This window comes from Malania oleifera, chromosome 6 (genome assembly GCF_029873635.1).
Source record: "Malania oleifera isolate guangnan ecotype guangnan chromosome 6, ASM2987363v1, whole genome shotgun sequence".
Lineage (NCBI taxonomy): Eukaryota > Viridiplantae > Streptophyta > Magnoliopsida > Santalales > Ximeniaceae > Malania > Malania oleifera.
Window position 1 is genome coordinate 89,729,485 of NC_080422.1, and position 15,305 is coordinate 89,744,789.

At 36.0% G+C, this 15,305-nt stretch overlaps 2 protein-coding genes across 3 annotated transcripts; one reads left to right on the top strand and one right to left on the bottom strand.

Moving 5' to 3' along the window:
- Window positions 1-3,170: 3,170 nt before the first annotated feature.
- On the top strand, window positions 3,171-5,062 carry LOC131157095 (leucine-rich repeat extensin-like protein 4). The gene has a single exon (XM_058110979.1). The coding sequence runs from the start codon at window positions 3,555-3,557 to the stop codon at window positions 4,797-4,799; it is 1,245 nt and encodes a 414-aa protein (XP_057966962.1). The 5' UTR covers window positions 3,171-3,554; the 3' UTR covers window positions 4,800-5,062.
- An 817-nt stretch (window positions 5,063-5,879) lies between these two features.
- LOC131157096 (acid phosphatase 1-like) lies at window positions 5,880-15,063 on the bottom strand. 2 transcript variants are annotated; one of them, XM_058110981.1, is made up of 3 exons: window positions 14,498-15,063; window positions 6,858-7,067; window positions 5,880-6,338 (listed from the first exon to the last, which is right to left on the bottom strand). In XM_058110981.1, the coding sequence occupies exons 1-3, from the start codon at window positions 14,893-14,895 to the stop codon at window positions 6,161-6,163; spliced, it is 786 nt and encodes a 261-aa protein (XP_057966964.1). In that variant the 5' UTR covers window positions 14,896-15,063; the 3' UTR covers window positions 5,880-6,160. The 2 variants fall into 2 exon arrangements, with proteins under 2 accessions (XP_057966964.1, XP_057966965.1); XM_058110982.1 differs by having other exon boundaries at window positions 6,956-7,067; window positions 14,498-15,021.
- Between the last annotated feature and the right edge of the window lie 242 nt (window positions 15,064-15,305).

Consider the following 15,305-nt stretch of genomic DNA (forward strand, 5'->3'; position numbering starts at 1 on the left):
GAAAATGTATAGACTGGCCCTAGGTTGTGTATATACTATTGTTAGATAGATTTACCTAGGAGAAAAAGTTTTAAATTTCAATTCACCCCCCCTCCTCTTGGGAATTCACCAATTATAATAGTTTCCCCCGCTTGCCCAACCACCAACATTCAAAAATTCAAAATTTCATAAAACTGCCGCAGCCCAGGCACCCCTCGTTGACGAATATAGGAGCTTCGTTAACGAGATCAAGAAGAACCTTCATTGACGAATGCAAAGCTCTCGTCAACGATACCAGAAGTTTGAAATTTCCTACTCTCGGTAATTATTCGTCGACGAGCTTCAGAACCTTCGTCGACAAACCTCTGTTGTACCCTCATCGACGAAGATATGTCTTTCGTCAACGAGTCTTCCTGTGTTGCCCCCTTCATGTTTTTTCTCCTTCCTTCTTTGCTTATTAAAAAAAAAAAAAAAAATTATAAGAGTCACAAATAACATAGGGACTTTGATCACTCGAATGTCAATCACGATATGGACTCTAGACTTTCGAGAGTCAAGCATAGTATGGACTATGGATTCTAGACCCTTTAAAGTTGAGGGAATTTTATGGATTTATGCTAACAATGCTTGAACTAAGAATATGGATTTATTATATAATTTATATTTATATGCTTAAAGTCAAGTAGACGATAAACTAGCAACTCAACAAATTTTGTTCAAAGTGAATTTAAGTGTTTGACGAGGAGAATTTGAATTTGAGTGAATTTTGGTTGATTTTGTTAAATTTTAATGACTTACATGAGTTACATCTAAGTATCTTGACCATGTATTAATGATTGATTGATATAATAAAAGTAAAAATAAATTTTATAAAAGGATAACATGGCTGTAATATAAATGATTTTTGAAAATTATTAAGTTGAATTTTGAAAGCATACAATCATATCTTTTTTTCCCCATAATTAATTGTAATTTGGTTTGGTTAAATTCGGTTCAATCAGGTAAGGGTTGGGTAAGAAAGGTAGTTCAATTGATTTGGTTATGATGAATAGTTCACTGAATTTTTTCGATTAATTCGATTAATTAATCGAATTGACCAAACCAGCTAATTGCACATCCCTAATTGAGAGTGTAAATTTTAAGATTTAAATTTAGATGAATTTAATAGAACTCGATAAAATTTTATTTTGAATTCTACGGCATAAATTCAAACTTAATACCCGAACTCTATATTTTCAAAGGCAAGTTGAGGAAAACAAATTTTATTCATTTGGAATGGGCTCAAATCCTGGATTGATTTGCCAGGTTAGCATGCTGGGCTAGGCTTATTATGGGCCGTTCTGAATTGGTTGAGGTGGGCTTAAAGGAGATCCAAGCCCACGTGTCCCATATACTTTCTTTATTGGGCTGGACCCAATCTGTCCTGGGCTCTTGGTACTTTTGGGCCCCTTTGGGGCGCATTCCAATTTGTCTGGGCTGGACCAGACAATTAAGGCTTGCCACATATTTGTTGTTGTAGTTTGAAACAACTACTAACCCTCCCTTTAGTACTTAAGAATAGATTAATTATAATAAGTTAGTTTGAATTAGTCGTATAAAAAATTATGTTGATGTCATAAAGTAAATAATAATATGAAATTTTATATGAGTCCATAATAAGAAATAAATAAATAAAAATTATTTCTAAATTTTATTATAAAAATATTTATTCCTTTTTTATTACATGTTAAATGAAAAAAATAAAGAACACACAAGGAATAGCTATTACTCCATCTTATTTCAAGGAATAATTATTTCACTAACCAAATAAGCCATTAAATATTGTCCTATTCAATCAAAATTACAACATTTTTTGGCAACAAATTTTAGTTACTAGCTTGAGTTTGGATTGACTTTGATCCAAGTTTTGACAGCCTAATTTGATTGGCTAGAATTATTTTTCATTATTTTTAATTATGAATGCTCTATATATCTAAACATATATTTATGTTTAGTTCTATTAAAAATTAAAATTAGAATAGCTTGATACTCAAAACAAATGTAAGTTGATATTCAATTTTTTGTTAAAAATATTGATTTGAATTCCTGAAACTTCTTGTTATAGAGTTTGAAGCCCTTATAAGCGCTTTTTTTTTTTTTGTCTATTGAAAGTAGATTACATTTTTCATTCTATACTCCTTTTCATAAATTAAACGTAATCTAATTATTAAATATTCTTATGAAAAAGTATAAGCCTACTATATTTTTAATTGTTAGTTTTTTTAAACCCAATGTGAAGCCAAAACCCTTTTGAAAATAATGTCTTGAGCTTGACTTTGAACATTCATTGAACAACATTGTTTATACTCAATTTGTATTTGTTAATTGATCTGTATATCTAGAAGGCTGGCTCTAATGTACCATATTCTTTGGAGAGAGAGAGAGAGAGAGAGAGAGTCTTAAAAATCATCCTAGTGATTACTCAAAGGGGGAGCCCACACTGCTCAATTCCACATTGCAGCCCAAGAAAAAGGAAGAGCCCCAACAGTACTCTCTTTCATCTTACGGCCCAAGAAAATGGTGCGTGCGCGCGCGACTGGTGGATGAGTGAAGTTGCTGTCACCTTCTGCCAATTCACGCAAACTCTCAAGTCTTCCTTCTTACTTCAATTTCTCTCGTTTAATCATTTCTGTAGTTTCCTACCAGCTTCCCTTTTTTAAGATTTGAGGAGAAGTTTCGCAAGCTCTGTTCAGTATTTCCAACCACGCTGCAGGTTTCCAGGGCTTCAACCCTACTACCCCTTTTGATCTCTTTCCTTTTCCTCCTGCTTGGTCATGGCATGCACAGTACTTGTCCTGCCATGGAAGCTTAGCTGCCATCCACCCAATTATGATCCCAACCCCATGCCTCTGTTTTCCTCACCTCATTCTCCCACCAAAAGCCCTCTTTTTCTTGTCTTACTAAAAAAGATGAACCTTTCTGTACCACACTCAAATCATTCACACCTATGGCAATTGTCATCCTTCAATGTACATATTAATTTACTCTAAGCATTGTCGAATTAAATATAACATGAAGTTTTAATGCTAGATGTTAAATAAGCAATTATGTTAAAAACTCAGTTTTTGTTGGTAATTCCATTTTTAAAAATGAAAGCACTCAACAGAAGGACAAAAGTCATCCGTGAAAAAAAAAATTCCGAGCAGTAATGGAACTAATTATTTCTCCTGCACTGATTACATTGAAATGCATATTACCAAAAGACAAAACAAAGAAACAAAACTATAAAAGAGCAACAGTTTACTGTCATTAATTAGTCTAAAATTTGTACAAACAATTTTTTTTGGACCATGAACACTTCACCAATTGCCAGTCAACACTTGGAGTCGTGAACAGGAAAAAGAATTGCATAATAGTTAAGACCCCCCAACTGTGTAGTACAGTACTGATAAAATATATCAAAATTAAAACCAAATTACATTAATGAAGACCAATCAAACCCACCATTCATCTTCTATCTTCAATGCTGCAGCCTTCTTTGTCTAATCCTACAAGCGAAGCCATCAAGCAAGCTCTTGTGCCCTCACCTGATCAAAATGGAGAAACCCTTGCTTCTGGCTTTTCTCTTCCTCCAAACAGCCATAACACAAGCTGCTGTGAGTGTGGGTGGTGGCGTTGGTGTCGGCATTGGCATTGGCGGTGGCGTTGGTGGTGGTGGTGGCAGTGGTGTTTGGATTGGGGGAGGAATTGGCAGCCCAACTCCATCTGGGTCTTCTTCAGCAAAGCTTGAAGATGCTTATAGAGCTCTCCAAGCTTGGAAATCTGCAATTAAAGAAGACCCACTTGGGGCTTTAGCCACCTGGGTTGGCACCAATGTGTGCTCTTACAAAGGGGTCTTCTGTGCAGATCTTCAAGATCAAACGGGCACCACCACCGTCGCCGGAATAGATCTCAACAGGGCGAATCTCCGGGGAACTCTAGTAAATGAACTTTCTCTGCTCAGAGACATGTCTCTTCTTCACCTCAACAGCAACAGATTCTCCGGCACAGTCCCTGAAACTTTCAGGGACCTATCTTCCCTCCAAGAATTAGATCTCAGCAACAACCTCCTCTCAGGACCTTTCCCCACGGCGACCCTGCTCATGCCAAATCTCGTCTACTTAGACCTCAGATTCAACAGCTACGCGGGATCAATTCCAGAGGACCTATTCAACAAGCGCCTTGATGCGATCCTCCTCAACAACAACCAGTTCGAAGGCCAAATCCCTTCAAACTTAGGCAACTCCCCTGCTTCTGTCATAAATTTGGCTAACAACAGATTCAGCGGGAGCATCCCGTCTAGCTTTGCTTACTCGAGCTCTGGTGTGAAGGAGATTTTGTTCCTCAACAACCAGTTAACGGGTTGCATTCCGGAGGGAGTAGGGTTCTTGAGGAATACGCAAGTGCTGGATTTGAGCTTCAATTCGCTGACAGGTCATTTGCCGGATTCTCTGTCCTGCTTGAGCGACATTGAAGTGCTCAATTTGGGGCACAACAAGCTGTCCGGGGTGTTGCCGGAGCTGGTCTGTTCTCTGAGAAGCCTTGTGAATTTGAGCGTGGCTTACAATTTCTTTTCTGGGTTTAGCCAGGAATGTACAAAATTGGTGATCAGGAACGTGGGTTTTGATTTCTCGGCGAATTGCATTCCGGGAACAAGAATGCAGAGGCCGCAGCCGGATTGCTCCGTCGTCCCAGGAGGTGGGTTGAACTGTCTCAGGATCCCTGCTGTGGAGGCTCTTATTTGCGGGTCATTGGGCGGAGCCCCGAATGATATCCGGAGCTCGTCGTCTCCACCCCCATGAGAGAGGGAGAGAGAGAGAGAGAGAGAGAGATGAGACGTGACCTATGACCTGTTTTGTGTGGAACAGGTTGGCCACATCTGGCTCATTGAAGGAAAAGGAGATGGTAATGGATTAGATCAGACTTCAGAGTTGGGAGAGAGTGTAGTTTTAATTTTTTAGCTCGAGCAGGTTGAAACTTGAGACACTGTAATCAAATCTTGATTACTGACTATGAACAATATGTATATGTATGTATAAATAATGATTCTGTTTTTTTAGTTTTTTAACGTGTAAGATCCAATTTTTTTCTTCTTTTTTTGATAATATAAAGCTCAGAGTATCCTAGTCTAGGCAAGGAAGGATTCTGACTTGCATGAATGTTTCTCTTCATGAATAAAAAAAGAAGGGTTTCTTTTTACAAAACAAAAAAAAATCAACCAAACCATGCTGGTAATTAACCATAGCAGGTGAAGGCTAGTTCTGTAATGGTTGATTTATTAAAACAAAGACTGAAATGGAACACTGATAGGTGCATTATTTTGTTATTATTTTTAATTATTGATTAAGAGTGAAGTGTGGTATCATGTGAACCCACATGATCCGATATCTACAACAGGACCACACACATGATACATCCTTTGTATTGTGGCTTTGGGTTTTGACATTTCAAGAACACTAAACATCAAGTGTGAACCGCCAATTATTGTTTTAAAGTTCATCAACTTGACATGGTTGGTGAATATTCTAGATTTGACTTGAGCATGGAGGCCCCCCAAGGAAAGCTGTAGAACATGGAGACCAAAAGCTATAGTCCCTTAATTCACCATTTGCCTACCTCCCAAACCCAAAGCATCTCCATTTTACTAACCAAGAGGGGAACAAAAACAGCTTATTTCTCAAAACTTGCCCAAAATTGACTCTTTGCATTTATATTGATTTGACTTTTTCAAATAAGCCCCGCATAAATGTCACACTGGGAATGGATTTAACTTATATTAGAAGAAAATAAAATTTTAAATGAACATAGATTAAGTGATAAATTGAATACCATTCCATCATATTTCATTCTATCCCTATCTCTTAGATTTTATGAAAGCAGGATTGAATCAAGCAAGTATAAGCTAAACATTTTCAGGATGGAGCACCACACTTGCTGTACATCTAGCTACCAAGAAAACTGCATCATCCAACAGCAGGTATTGCTAATGTTGCAATCCATGTTGGTTGAGATTAGTTTAACAATCTAAGATGGAAAATACATGAATCAGCAATAAATTTGTTCATAGGCAACCAAACAATAGCCCAAGAACTAAAACATCCAATCACTTGCAACAACATAAACATGTTATATACTGCTCAGTATTTTTTTTTTTTTTTTAACCTCAGGCAACATAATACATTGGGTTTGGGAGTTTAAAGGACCGTCTGGCAATCGCACAACCCACCAAATCACTCCATTGATCTCCAGAGCTCCCATGAATCCTATAACCTTCATCTTCTATCTCCTTTCTCTTTGCAGATTTGTAAACTGTGGCCAGTGTGCCTTGATCTGAATGTCCCCTGTTTCATGCCCATAAATCAATCATCAGTTACTCATAATATTGAAGTTTTTCAACAACAATGGAAAAAAAAAAAACCAAAGGGAGCATGATTGGTAAATACAGCTCTAGTCATGACATTGTTAAAATTAGGACAATAGACATAAACTTCCCCTCAGGTTTCGAAAATTCATAGATCTTTTCTAAGGTTTGGCAAACTCACTTATCTCCCTTGACAGTGATTTTTGGAATACTTATACCCCTCATTGGATTTGTCTTTTTGCCAAATAAAAGGGAAGGCTTGAATCTTTTTGGCAAACCACATGAGGTTCTAAAATTTTTGAAACCTCATGTCAGGTCCATGTACTTTTCCCAAACCTCAAGAGAGATTCCTATAACTTATGAAACTTCAAAAGGTCCATATCTTTTCGCCAAACCTCAAGGGACATCATAGCCTTTTACCCTAAAATTTAAACAAGTGACACATAATAATAAAGCTAGTAAGCAACAATACAAAATCATCCCTAAGTGGCTTGCATACCTCAAGATAAGCCTTTCCCAATCACTATAGCCAGCAAATAGAAGATTTTTTGATGTGACATTCCTTTGAGGTTCGCTCCGACCAGTTAACAAAATTACCTTAAAGCCCATCTGTTTGAGTTCCTTGTACAAACTCAAACTTGCCAGTATAGCAGGTGCCTCAGCCAAATCAATCCAGTCATCAAAAGTTCTTTCATCAAACGTCTCTGATCTAATACGGTCAAAATAAGATAGCTTAATCTAACTTTGATCAACCAAAAAGAGAATAAATAATTGAATCAAACAAAATAGCTTCAAGCATTGATGTGATCTAACATACCAAAAAGTGCTCATGACAGTGTGGAAGCATTGAGTGATCCCACATAAAGCTGTGGATTTAGAGGAGAATTATACAGTTTGCTAACATAAATTGTACAATTTGCCAAATGAAAGTTGTGAAGAGGTGGAAATTTCCAGTTGAACTATAGATATTACAGAGTTGAGGACTAAAAACATCTTCAGCTTTACAGTGTACAGGTCAATAAAGGTAAGGACACTCGTCAAACAACTACACACACACAAATGAGCATCATTAGACTATGTAAAAATATGAGGTTGATAGGCCCATAATATCCATTCAACAAAAAATAATGGGGACACTTGCAAGGAACGTGAAATTTTTTATAATAAAAAATTACCTTAACTAAGAGGAAAGTTGTGCTGCATAGCAGTCGGGTAGTATAATGATACTTGTGGCTTTCAGATCACGGCATGCAAGGTATACACATGTGCACACGCATGGACAGGCATGCAGACACAATTCAATTTAATCAAACTTAATGAGGGTGACTTATTTTTCACATTTGATTTGCAATGAAACAAGTGATTTAAATAGGTTTTATCCTTTTTCACCATCAAGAAGAAGAAGAAGAAGAAGAAAGAATAAACATATCTCATCCTTTAGTTAGTCAAAGCTACATATATGCAGCAAAAGGCTGCATATAAGTTCTTCATTGACCATGCAAAGTACCAGGGAAAAAATTTTCGTATAAGGAAACAACCATCCGTTATTTCCTAATCCCTTTGTAAAGAACTAACACAATTGGGATGCAAGCTTTTTTTTTTTTGAATCTTTTTTCCTGTTGGGTATCTATGATTCTATATGACAGGTTCTAATTAATATAGAAAACCTTATAAATTAAAAAATGTAAGGGCTTAAATCCTAATCTTCTCAGGGAAGAGCAAGTGCAAAGTATAGGATCAACTGGTTTCAAAAGTTCCATTTTTTTAAAACTTCCATGGCAGGATGATGTGAAATAGGACATGGTTAAATGGAAATGGTAACTCATCCACAGCTACTTTTGTGTGGGTGGAGGTTCATTGTGTGGATTTTCAAGTGGGATCTATTTTGCAAGTAATTGGGAATATTTGTTAGGATTAGATTGTGTGACAGTGTCTATTTTATCAATGGGTTTCTTACTGGAGTGGAATGCTATCCTAGGTGTATGTCTGGCTGTATTTGTAAAGTGTCTATTTTGTTAAAAGGACTGCCTACAGGAGTGGAGTGTTGCGCTGGATGTATGTCTGGCTAGGTGAGTGCGCTGGATGCATCAAGTCTAGGTGTATTTCTGTTGCTTGTCAACCATCTTGCTATCAATAAGATGTTTATTTTGCTAATCAAAAACAATTGTTAAAAAAACCTCATTTGTCCCTCTTTGGTAGAGATCATTTCCCCTCCCTCTATAATGTTAAAGAGTATGCTTCCAAATTTCTAAAAGCTCACTTTGTACGCACATTTACTACAGTTCCACTGTCAGTAAATCAATAACAAATAAATGAACACAATAGACCACCATATGCAATTGCAGCATAAATAATGTTGTGAGATCATCATCCTTCATCCATAATACTAAATTCAAAATTGACTTGCAATTTTTAAATCATAAAGACAACAACAACAAACCAAGCCTTAAGCCCCACAAGGTGGGGTTGGCTATATGGATACTTTTTCGCCAATTTACTGCAAATATGTTCATTCCTTATTTAGGTTTTAACATTATACCATTCATCTACCTTAACATTCTCATTTCAGTAACTTTTACTTTTTGGATATGTTATTTCTCAATTGCCCAACATGTTGATCCCCTTACAGAATATTTGTTGGGGCGTCCCCTACGAGCGACGCGTTGCACTTGAACCACCCGGGTGTAGCGAAAAGTGGGCGAGGGTGGGCTAGGTTGTCACCCCGAAGCGACGTGCCGTGTCGGCGCCCGGGTACGGTGTCAAATATGCGAGGGTTCCTGCATCATTCTGGACGTGGGCAGGTAAAGACGTTAGTTCAGGAAACTAGGATTAGATTAGCAACTTGGAATATAGGGACACTTACGGGTAAAAGTATGGAAATTGTGGATACAATGATTAGAAGAAGAATTAATATAATTTGTCTTCAAGAAACTAAGTGGGTGGGGGAGAAAGATAGAGAAATCGATAAATCAAGTTTTAAACTTTGGTACACTGGAAAAGAAAAACATAAGAATGGAGTAGGCATTATTATAGACAAAAACTTAAAAGATAGCGTTGTGGATGTAATTAGAGTAAGGGATAGAATTATAAAAATCAAAATGGTATTAGGACAAGAGATAATAAATATCATTGGTGCTTATGCTCCTCAAGTTGGCTTAGCAGAAAATCTTAAGAGACAATTTTGGGAAGATATGGATAGTATTATACAAGGCATACCAGGGACTGAGAAAATATTTATAGGAGGAGATCTGAATGAACACGTTGGAAGAGATAATAAAAATTATGAAAGGATACATAGAGGATATGGATATGGAGACAAAAATGAGTCTGGGGAGATGATCTTAGACTTTGCTATGTCATATGATTTTAGTATAATGAATACTTACTTTAAGAAGAGATAACACTTAATAACCTTTAAAAGTGGACAAAATAGAAGTCAAATAGATTTTTTTTTAACTAGGAGGGTAGATCGTGTATCATGCAAAAATTGTAAAGTTATTCCAGGTGAAAGTCTAACCACACAACATAGAGTCTTAGTGTTAGATATATGCATTAAAAAATGGAAGAAAAAGGATAAAATAAACCAGTGTAGGAGAACTAGATGGTGGAACCTAAAAGGAGAAAATATAATAAAATTTAAAGATAAAATGATCAAAAATGGGGATTGGACCTTAGAGGATGGGATAGATTCAAATACTCTTTGGAATAGATTAGCTAGCTCTATTAAAAAGATAGCAAAAGATATTTTAGGTGAATCAAGGGGAAGATTCTCAAATAGCAAAGAAAGTTGGTGGTGGGATAAAGATGTACAAAAAATCATAAAGACAAAAAGAATTTGGTATAAAACGTGGCAAAAATGTAGAAACAGCAATAACTTTGAAAAATATAAGGAGACAAGAAAAGATGCAAAAAGGGCCGTTAGTGAAGCTAAATATAGATCATTTAATAGTTTGTATGATAGATTAGGTACAAAAGAAGGGGAAAGAGATATATTTAAACTTGCTAAAGCTAAAGAAAGGAAGAACAAGGACTTAGTAAATGTAAAATGTATAAAAAGTGAGGATGATATTGTCTTGGTTAAGGACGAAGATATTAAAGAAAGATAGCGAAGTTACTTTAGTAAGTTGTTTAACGAAAACCAAATAGAAGGCTTAAATTTAAAATTGTCAAATGAGGAAAAGACTAAAAATATAAGATTTATTCGAAAAATTAGAGTTAACGAAGTTAAGTTTGCACTAAAAAAGATGAAAAATGGGAAAGCTATGGGACTAGATAACATCTCAATTGAAGTTTGGAAATGCTTGGGTGATAACGGAATTATATGGTTAACTAATTTATTTAATACAATTGTAAAAACTAAGAAAATGCCAGATGAATGGAGGAAAAGCACTTTAATACCTATATACAAAAATAAAGGAGATATTCAAAATTGTAATAACTATCGTGGAATTAAACTTATGAGTCATACGATGAAACTATGGGAAAGAGTAGTTGAACAAAAATTAAGGTTAAAAACGAAGATCTCAGAAAATCAATTTGGTTTTATGTCTGGGAGATCTACCACAGAAGCTATTTATCTTTTAAGAAGATTAATGGAAAAGTTTAGGGAAAAGAAGAGGGACTTGCATATGATATTTATTGACCTTGAGAAAGCATATGATAGGATACCTAGGGAAGTTCTATGGTGGGTTTTAGAAAAAAAGGGTATATATTGTAGGTATACCGATGTCATTAAGGATATGTACGATAGAGTAATGACTAGTGTAAAGACTATAGATGGAGAAACTAGAGAATTTCCAATTACCATAGGTGTACATCAAGGATCTGCTTTGAGTCCTTATCTTTTTGCTTTAGTGATGGACCAATTGACTAAGAGTATTCAAAAGGAGGTTCCATGGTGTATGTTGTTTGCAGATGATATTGTATTAATTGACGAAACTAGGGATGGAGTAGAGGCTGAGTTAGAATTATGGAGAGAAGCTTTGGAATCTAGAAGCTTTAAGATAAGTAGAAATAAAACAGAATATATGAAATGTAATTTTAGTAATGATAAGAGGAATATTGGAGACAAAGTTAAACTTGATGATGAAGAAATAAATAGCACTTGTAAATTTCAATACCTTGGATCTATTATGCAAGCTGAAGGAGAAAATGAAGATGATGTAATGCATAGAGTTAAAGCAGGTTGGGTAAAATGGAGAAATTCTTCAAGTGTTCTATGTGATCGTAGAATACCCTTAAAATTGAAAGGGAAGTTTTATAGGACAGCTATAAGACCAGCTATGCTATATGGATCAAAATGTTGGGCGACGAACAAACATAATATCCAAAAAATAAAAGTTGCCGAGATGAGGATGCTTAGATGGATGAGTGGTATAACATTAAAAGATAAATTAAGGAATAAACATATTCGTGGTAAGTTAGGTGTAGCTCCTATAGAAGATAAGATAAGGGAAGGACGACTCAGATGGTATGGACACTTGCAACGTAGGCCTTATAGTGCACCTATGAGGAAGAGTGACTTAGTTACTGTGGGGGGCAGTAGAAGGGGTAGGGGTAGACCTAAAATAACTTGGGAGAAGATAGTGAGTAAGGATTTAATGTCTTTGAATCTATCAAAAGAAATTGTCCATGATCGCATAAATTGGCGGAAAATGATTCATATAGCCGACCCCACTTAATGGGACTAAGGCTTGGTTTTTTGTTGTTGTGTTGTTGCCCAACATGTTGATCCATATAGCATAACTGGTCTTATAACTGTCCTATAAAATTTCCTTTTAATTTTAAGGGTATCATATGATCACACAACACACTCGAAGCACTTGTCCATTTTATCCACCCTACTTTAACTCTATGCATAATATCTTTTTTGATTTCTCCTTCAGTTTACATAATAGATCCAAGATATCAAAAACTAGTAGTGCTATTAATTTTTTTTAGGTGCTCTTGGAGGCAGTTATGCAAAGCAATTTAAGTAAAAAAACTAGAAGTTCTTTTATGCAAAGCGATTTAAGTTAAAATCACCAAAAACAAAAAACAAAAAAACAAAAACAAACAAACAAAAAGCAAAATTACAAGTTTGAGTTAAAACTTGTAGATAACCCTGTCAAACACTGGATGCAGCGGCAATTTAAGTTAAAATCACGAACCCTGTCAAACAACACTTACAGCCATATCAGATCAAACTCTATGCTGAAATCAGTTGATGCAGGTCCAATGTCTAACACATTAAATTCTCAATTCCAGTCTTTGATACCCTAATACATAAGGGCCTTTCATATGCTTACAATGATTGGAGGGAAAGGAAACTAATATTTAAACCTAAATCAACCAAATACGAGTTTCCTAAATAATGTACCCTAGAATCTTGCTTCTAAATAATATAACCTAGAATCTTGAAGATATGACCATAATAAAACTAACCTAAACAAAGAAAACAAAATATATTAAAAATTAGGACATTAAAACGGATCTTATTTAGATGCTGCATCAACTCTTTTAGTTCTTGTCAAGTACTACATTCCATCAGTTTTTCAAGTCAAATGTATATAAACAAGCTTAAGATAATAGATTTGAGTTTTTTTAATTCAAGTTTACACAACATAGCCTAGCCTTACCCTTACTTTTGAACTCCCTAGCCCAATAGAATGCATTACTCCATCACAAGGTTCCCCATCTATAGTAGTAGAAAACCAAGTTTAAAAATACATGACAACAATAACAATTCCTAATTTTTTGATCAACCAACCAAGGCAAAAACAAAATGACCATTATAAGGTAGGAATCATCATAGCCCTCACATTTCCTAAACAATTAATTTTTAATACTCGTGGCTATCAAAACCACTTCTAAAACTATTCATTTCAATTGAATACAACTGAACAAACCGGACTATTTGATGTGAGCCAAATGACAACATTCATGTCTAAAAAAAACATTTTATTAGGCAGGAATGCTAAATGCTGCAGGCCTATGGTCATCACAGGCCCACGTTGCAGTAGGTGGCTGGATACAACATTGTGGGCCCAACCTACCTACTGCATCCAGCCACTTCCCCATAGGCCCGTGGCATTAAGCATTTTCCTATGAGGAAAAGCAGAATCAAGAAGGCCCACTCTTTAAGTAATTACGTACTAAAGCATACCAAAGCCACTCAAACTTTGATGCTTCGATGTGCCGAAGTGGCACATTTCATACTGAGCAATATGTTTAGTCTATGAACATAATAAGAATTAATGTTCAAACACGTATAAACCAGGGGAAAGACCAAAATAGAACAAAACAGGTGAAAATTGACAGTGAAGTTTTTTCTTTGATTCTTAGTAACGACCAACAAATAGATTGGTGAGCAGTCATTTGATCCAAGTGGGTGCCATAAGGGCTCCAGTAAACGAAGAAAACCTCATGGGGTTGAGCCAAGCGAAGCAAATCAAAGCAAGCTATTAGGGACTCACTAACTACCAACCACTATATTTGATAGAATTTGTTACCATCAACTCCAGTTCCAAGTGGAATGACGCTGGGCAAAACATAAAGGTGAAGTTTATACCCTTAAAATAACCTAACTTGAAATTTTAAAACTTCATTGAGAAGAAAACAAACAGAGATTCAAACGTCTGAAATTCCCAGTGTGAATGTGGGCAACAAGTTGAACCCCAACAGGTTTATCCAAACAAACAAACAAACACCATATTTCAAGAGAAAGAAGAGAAATGATTGTGATTTTTTGAAAAAAAAGGAAAATAAATAATAATATTTTTTCTTCTTTTTTATTTGGATAACTGAATAGTAATCAAAAGGGCCAAAAATAAAAAATAAAAATTCTCGCATCTATGTGTAAAACCAAAGAATAAGGGAATTTCGAGAAATTGAATGATAAAACGATTCCCTTTTTTTTTTTCCAGGAAGCGATTAAAAAATAGGTCATAAAAAAAATTATTAATATGCCTCCATTCCTCTGCATTTATCTCATATTTTATAAAAGAATAATTCAGGTGTTCGAGATTTGAAGGATCTCTCCAAATCAAACAATCCGAATGAAATGTCAGAGAGGGACTGACGTAGCAGACTATCATTTTATCCACATGATACGATTCAACTTCAACCAATCCAAGGGCTAGAAAGAAACTCGTCTCTTACCCGAATCCATGGACTTCGTAATAGGGCAAATTCGAGAGCAGCGTCTCGTCGATGTCGAAGATCCACGCGTCCTTGCCGTCGCCGGCGAGTTCCACACTCTTTGCAAACTCCAAAGAATCGGTGGCGACGACCTTCAAGTCCGACTGGTACCGCTCGTCGGTCATATAGTCCTGAACGAATCGCAAGCACCGCTGGGGAATTGTCTTCCAGAACCCGGCATCGTTGGTCTCGACGGAGAATCTCCAGCTGTCGCAAAAGAGGTTGTCGTCTCTGAGGATCAGCCGGTGGCCGGAGCGGCGGTGTTCCGGCAGCATTTCGATGAGCGATTGAGAGAGAGCATTGAAAAAAAGGCTCAGGAAGAGCAACGAAAGGAGGAATCTGCCGGAAGCGGAGCCCATGCCGCCGTAGAACCGAGACTCTCCACCCTTTTACAGGAGCTTCTTCTGGTCTTTCTCGCTGCTGAAACAGGTGACAAGCAGCGAGGAGTTTTGTTTTCGAACAATCTAATTCTAAACGTCGTCGTTTTCTTCATTTTCCTAGCGTTTTTGCTGTGCCTGAGATATCATAATCTTTTGTTCCTCTGAGGCCCTTTTCAATGGAGAGTTTTGTTTTGTTTTGTTTTTAAAAAAAAGGAAAAGAAAATAAGAGAAAATTATTTTTTATTACATTTTTCCCAGTAAAATATTATTAAAAAAAGTATTTTAATATATTCAGAATAAATTTAAATATCAATAATGCGTAAAATTAAAATTATTTATTAATTTGTTATATATATTTTATTTTTTTGATAATTTAGTATTGAACACAG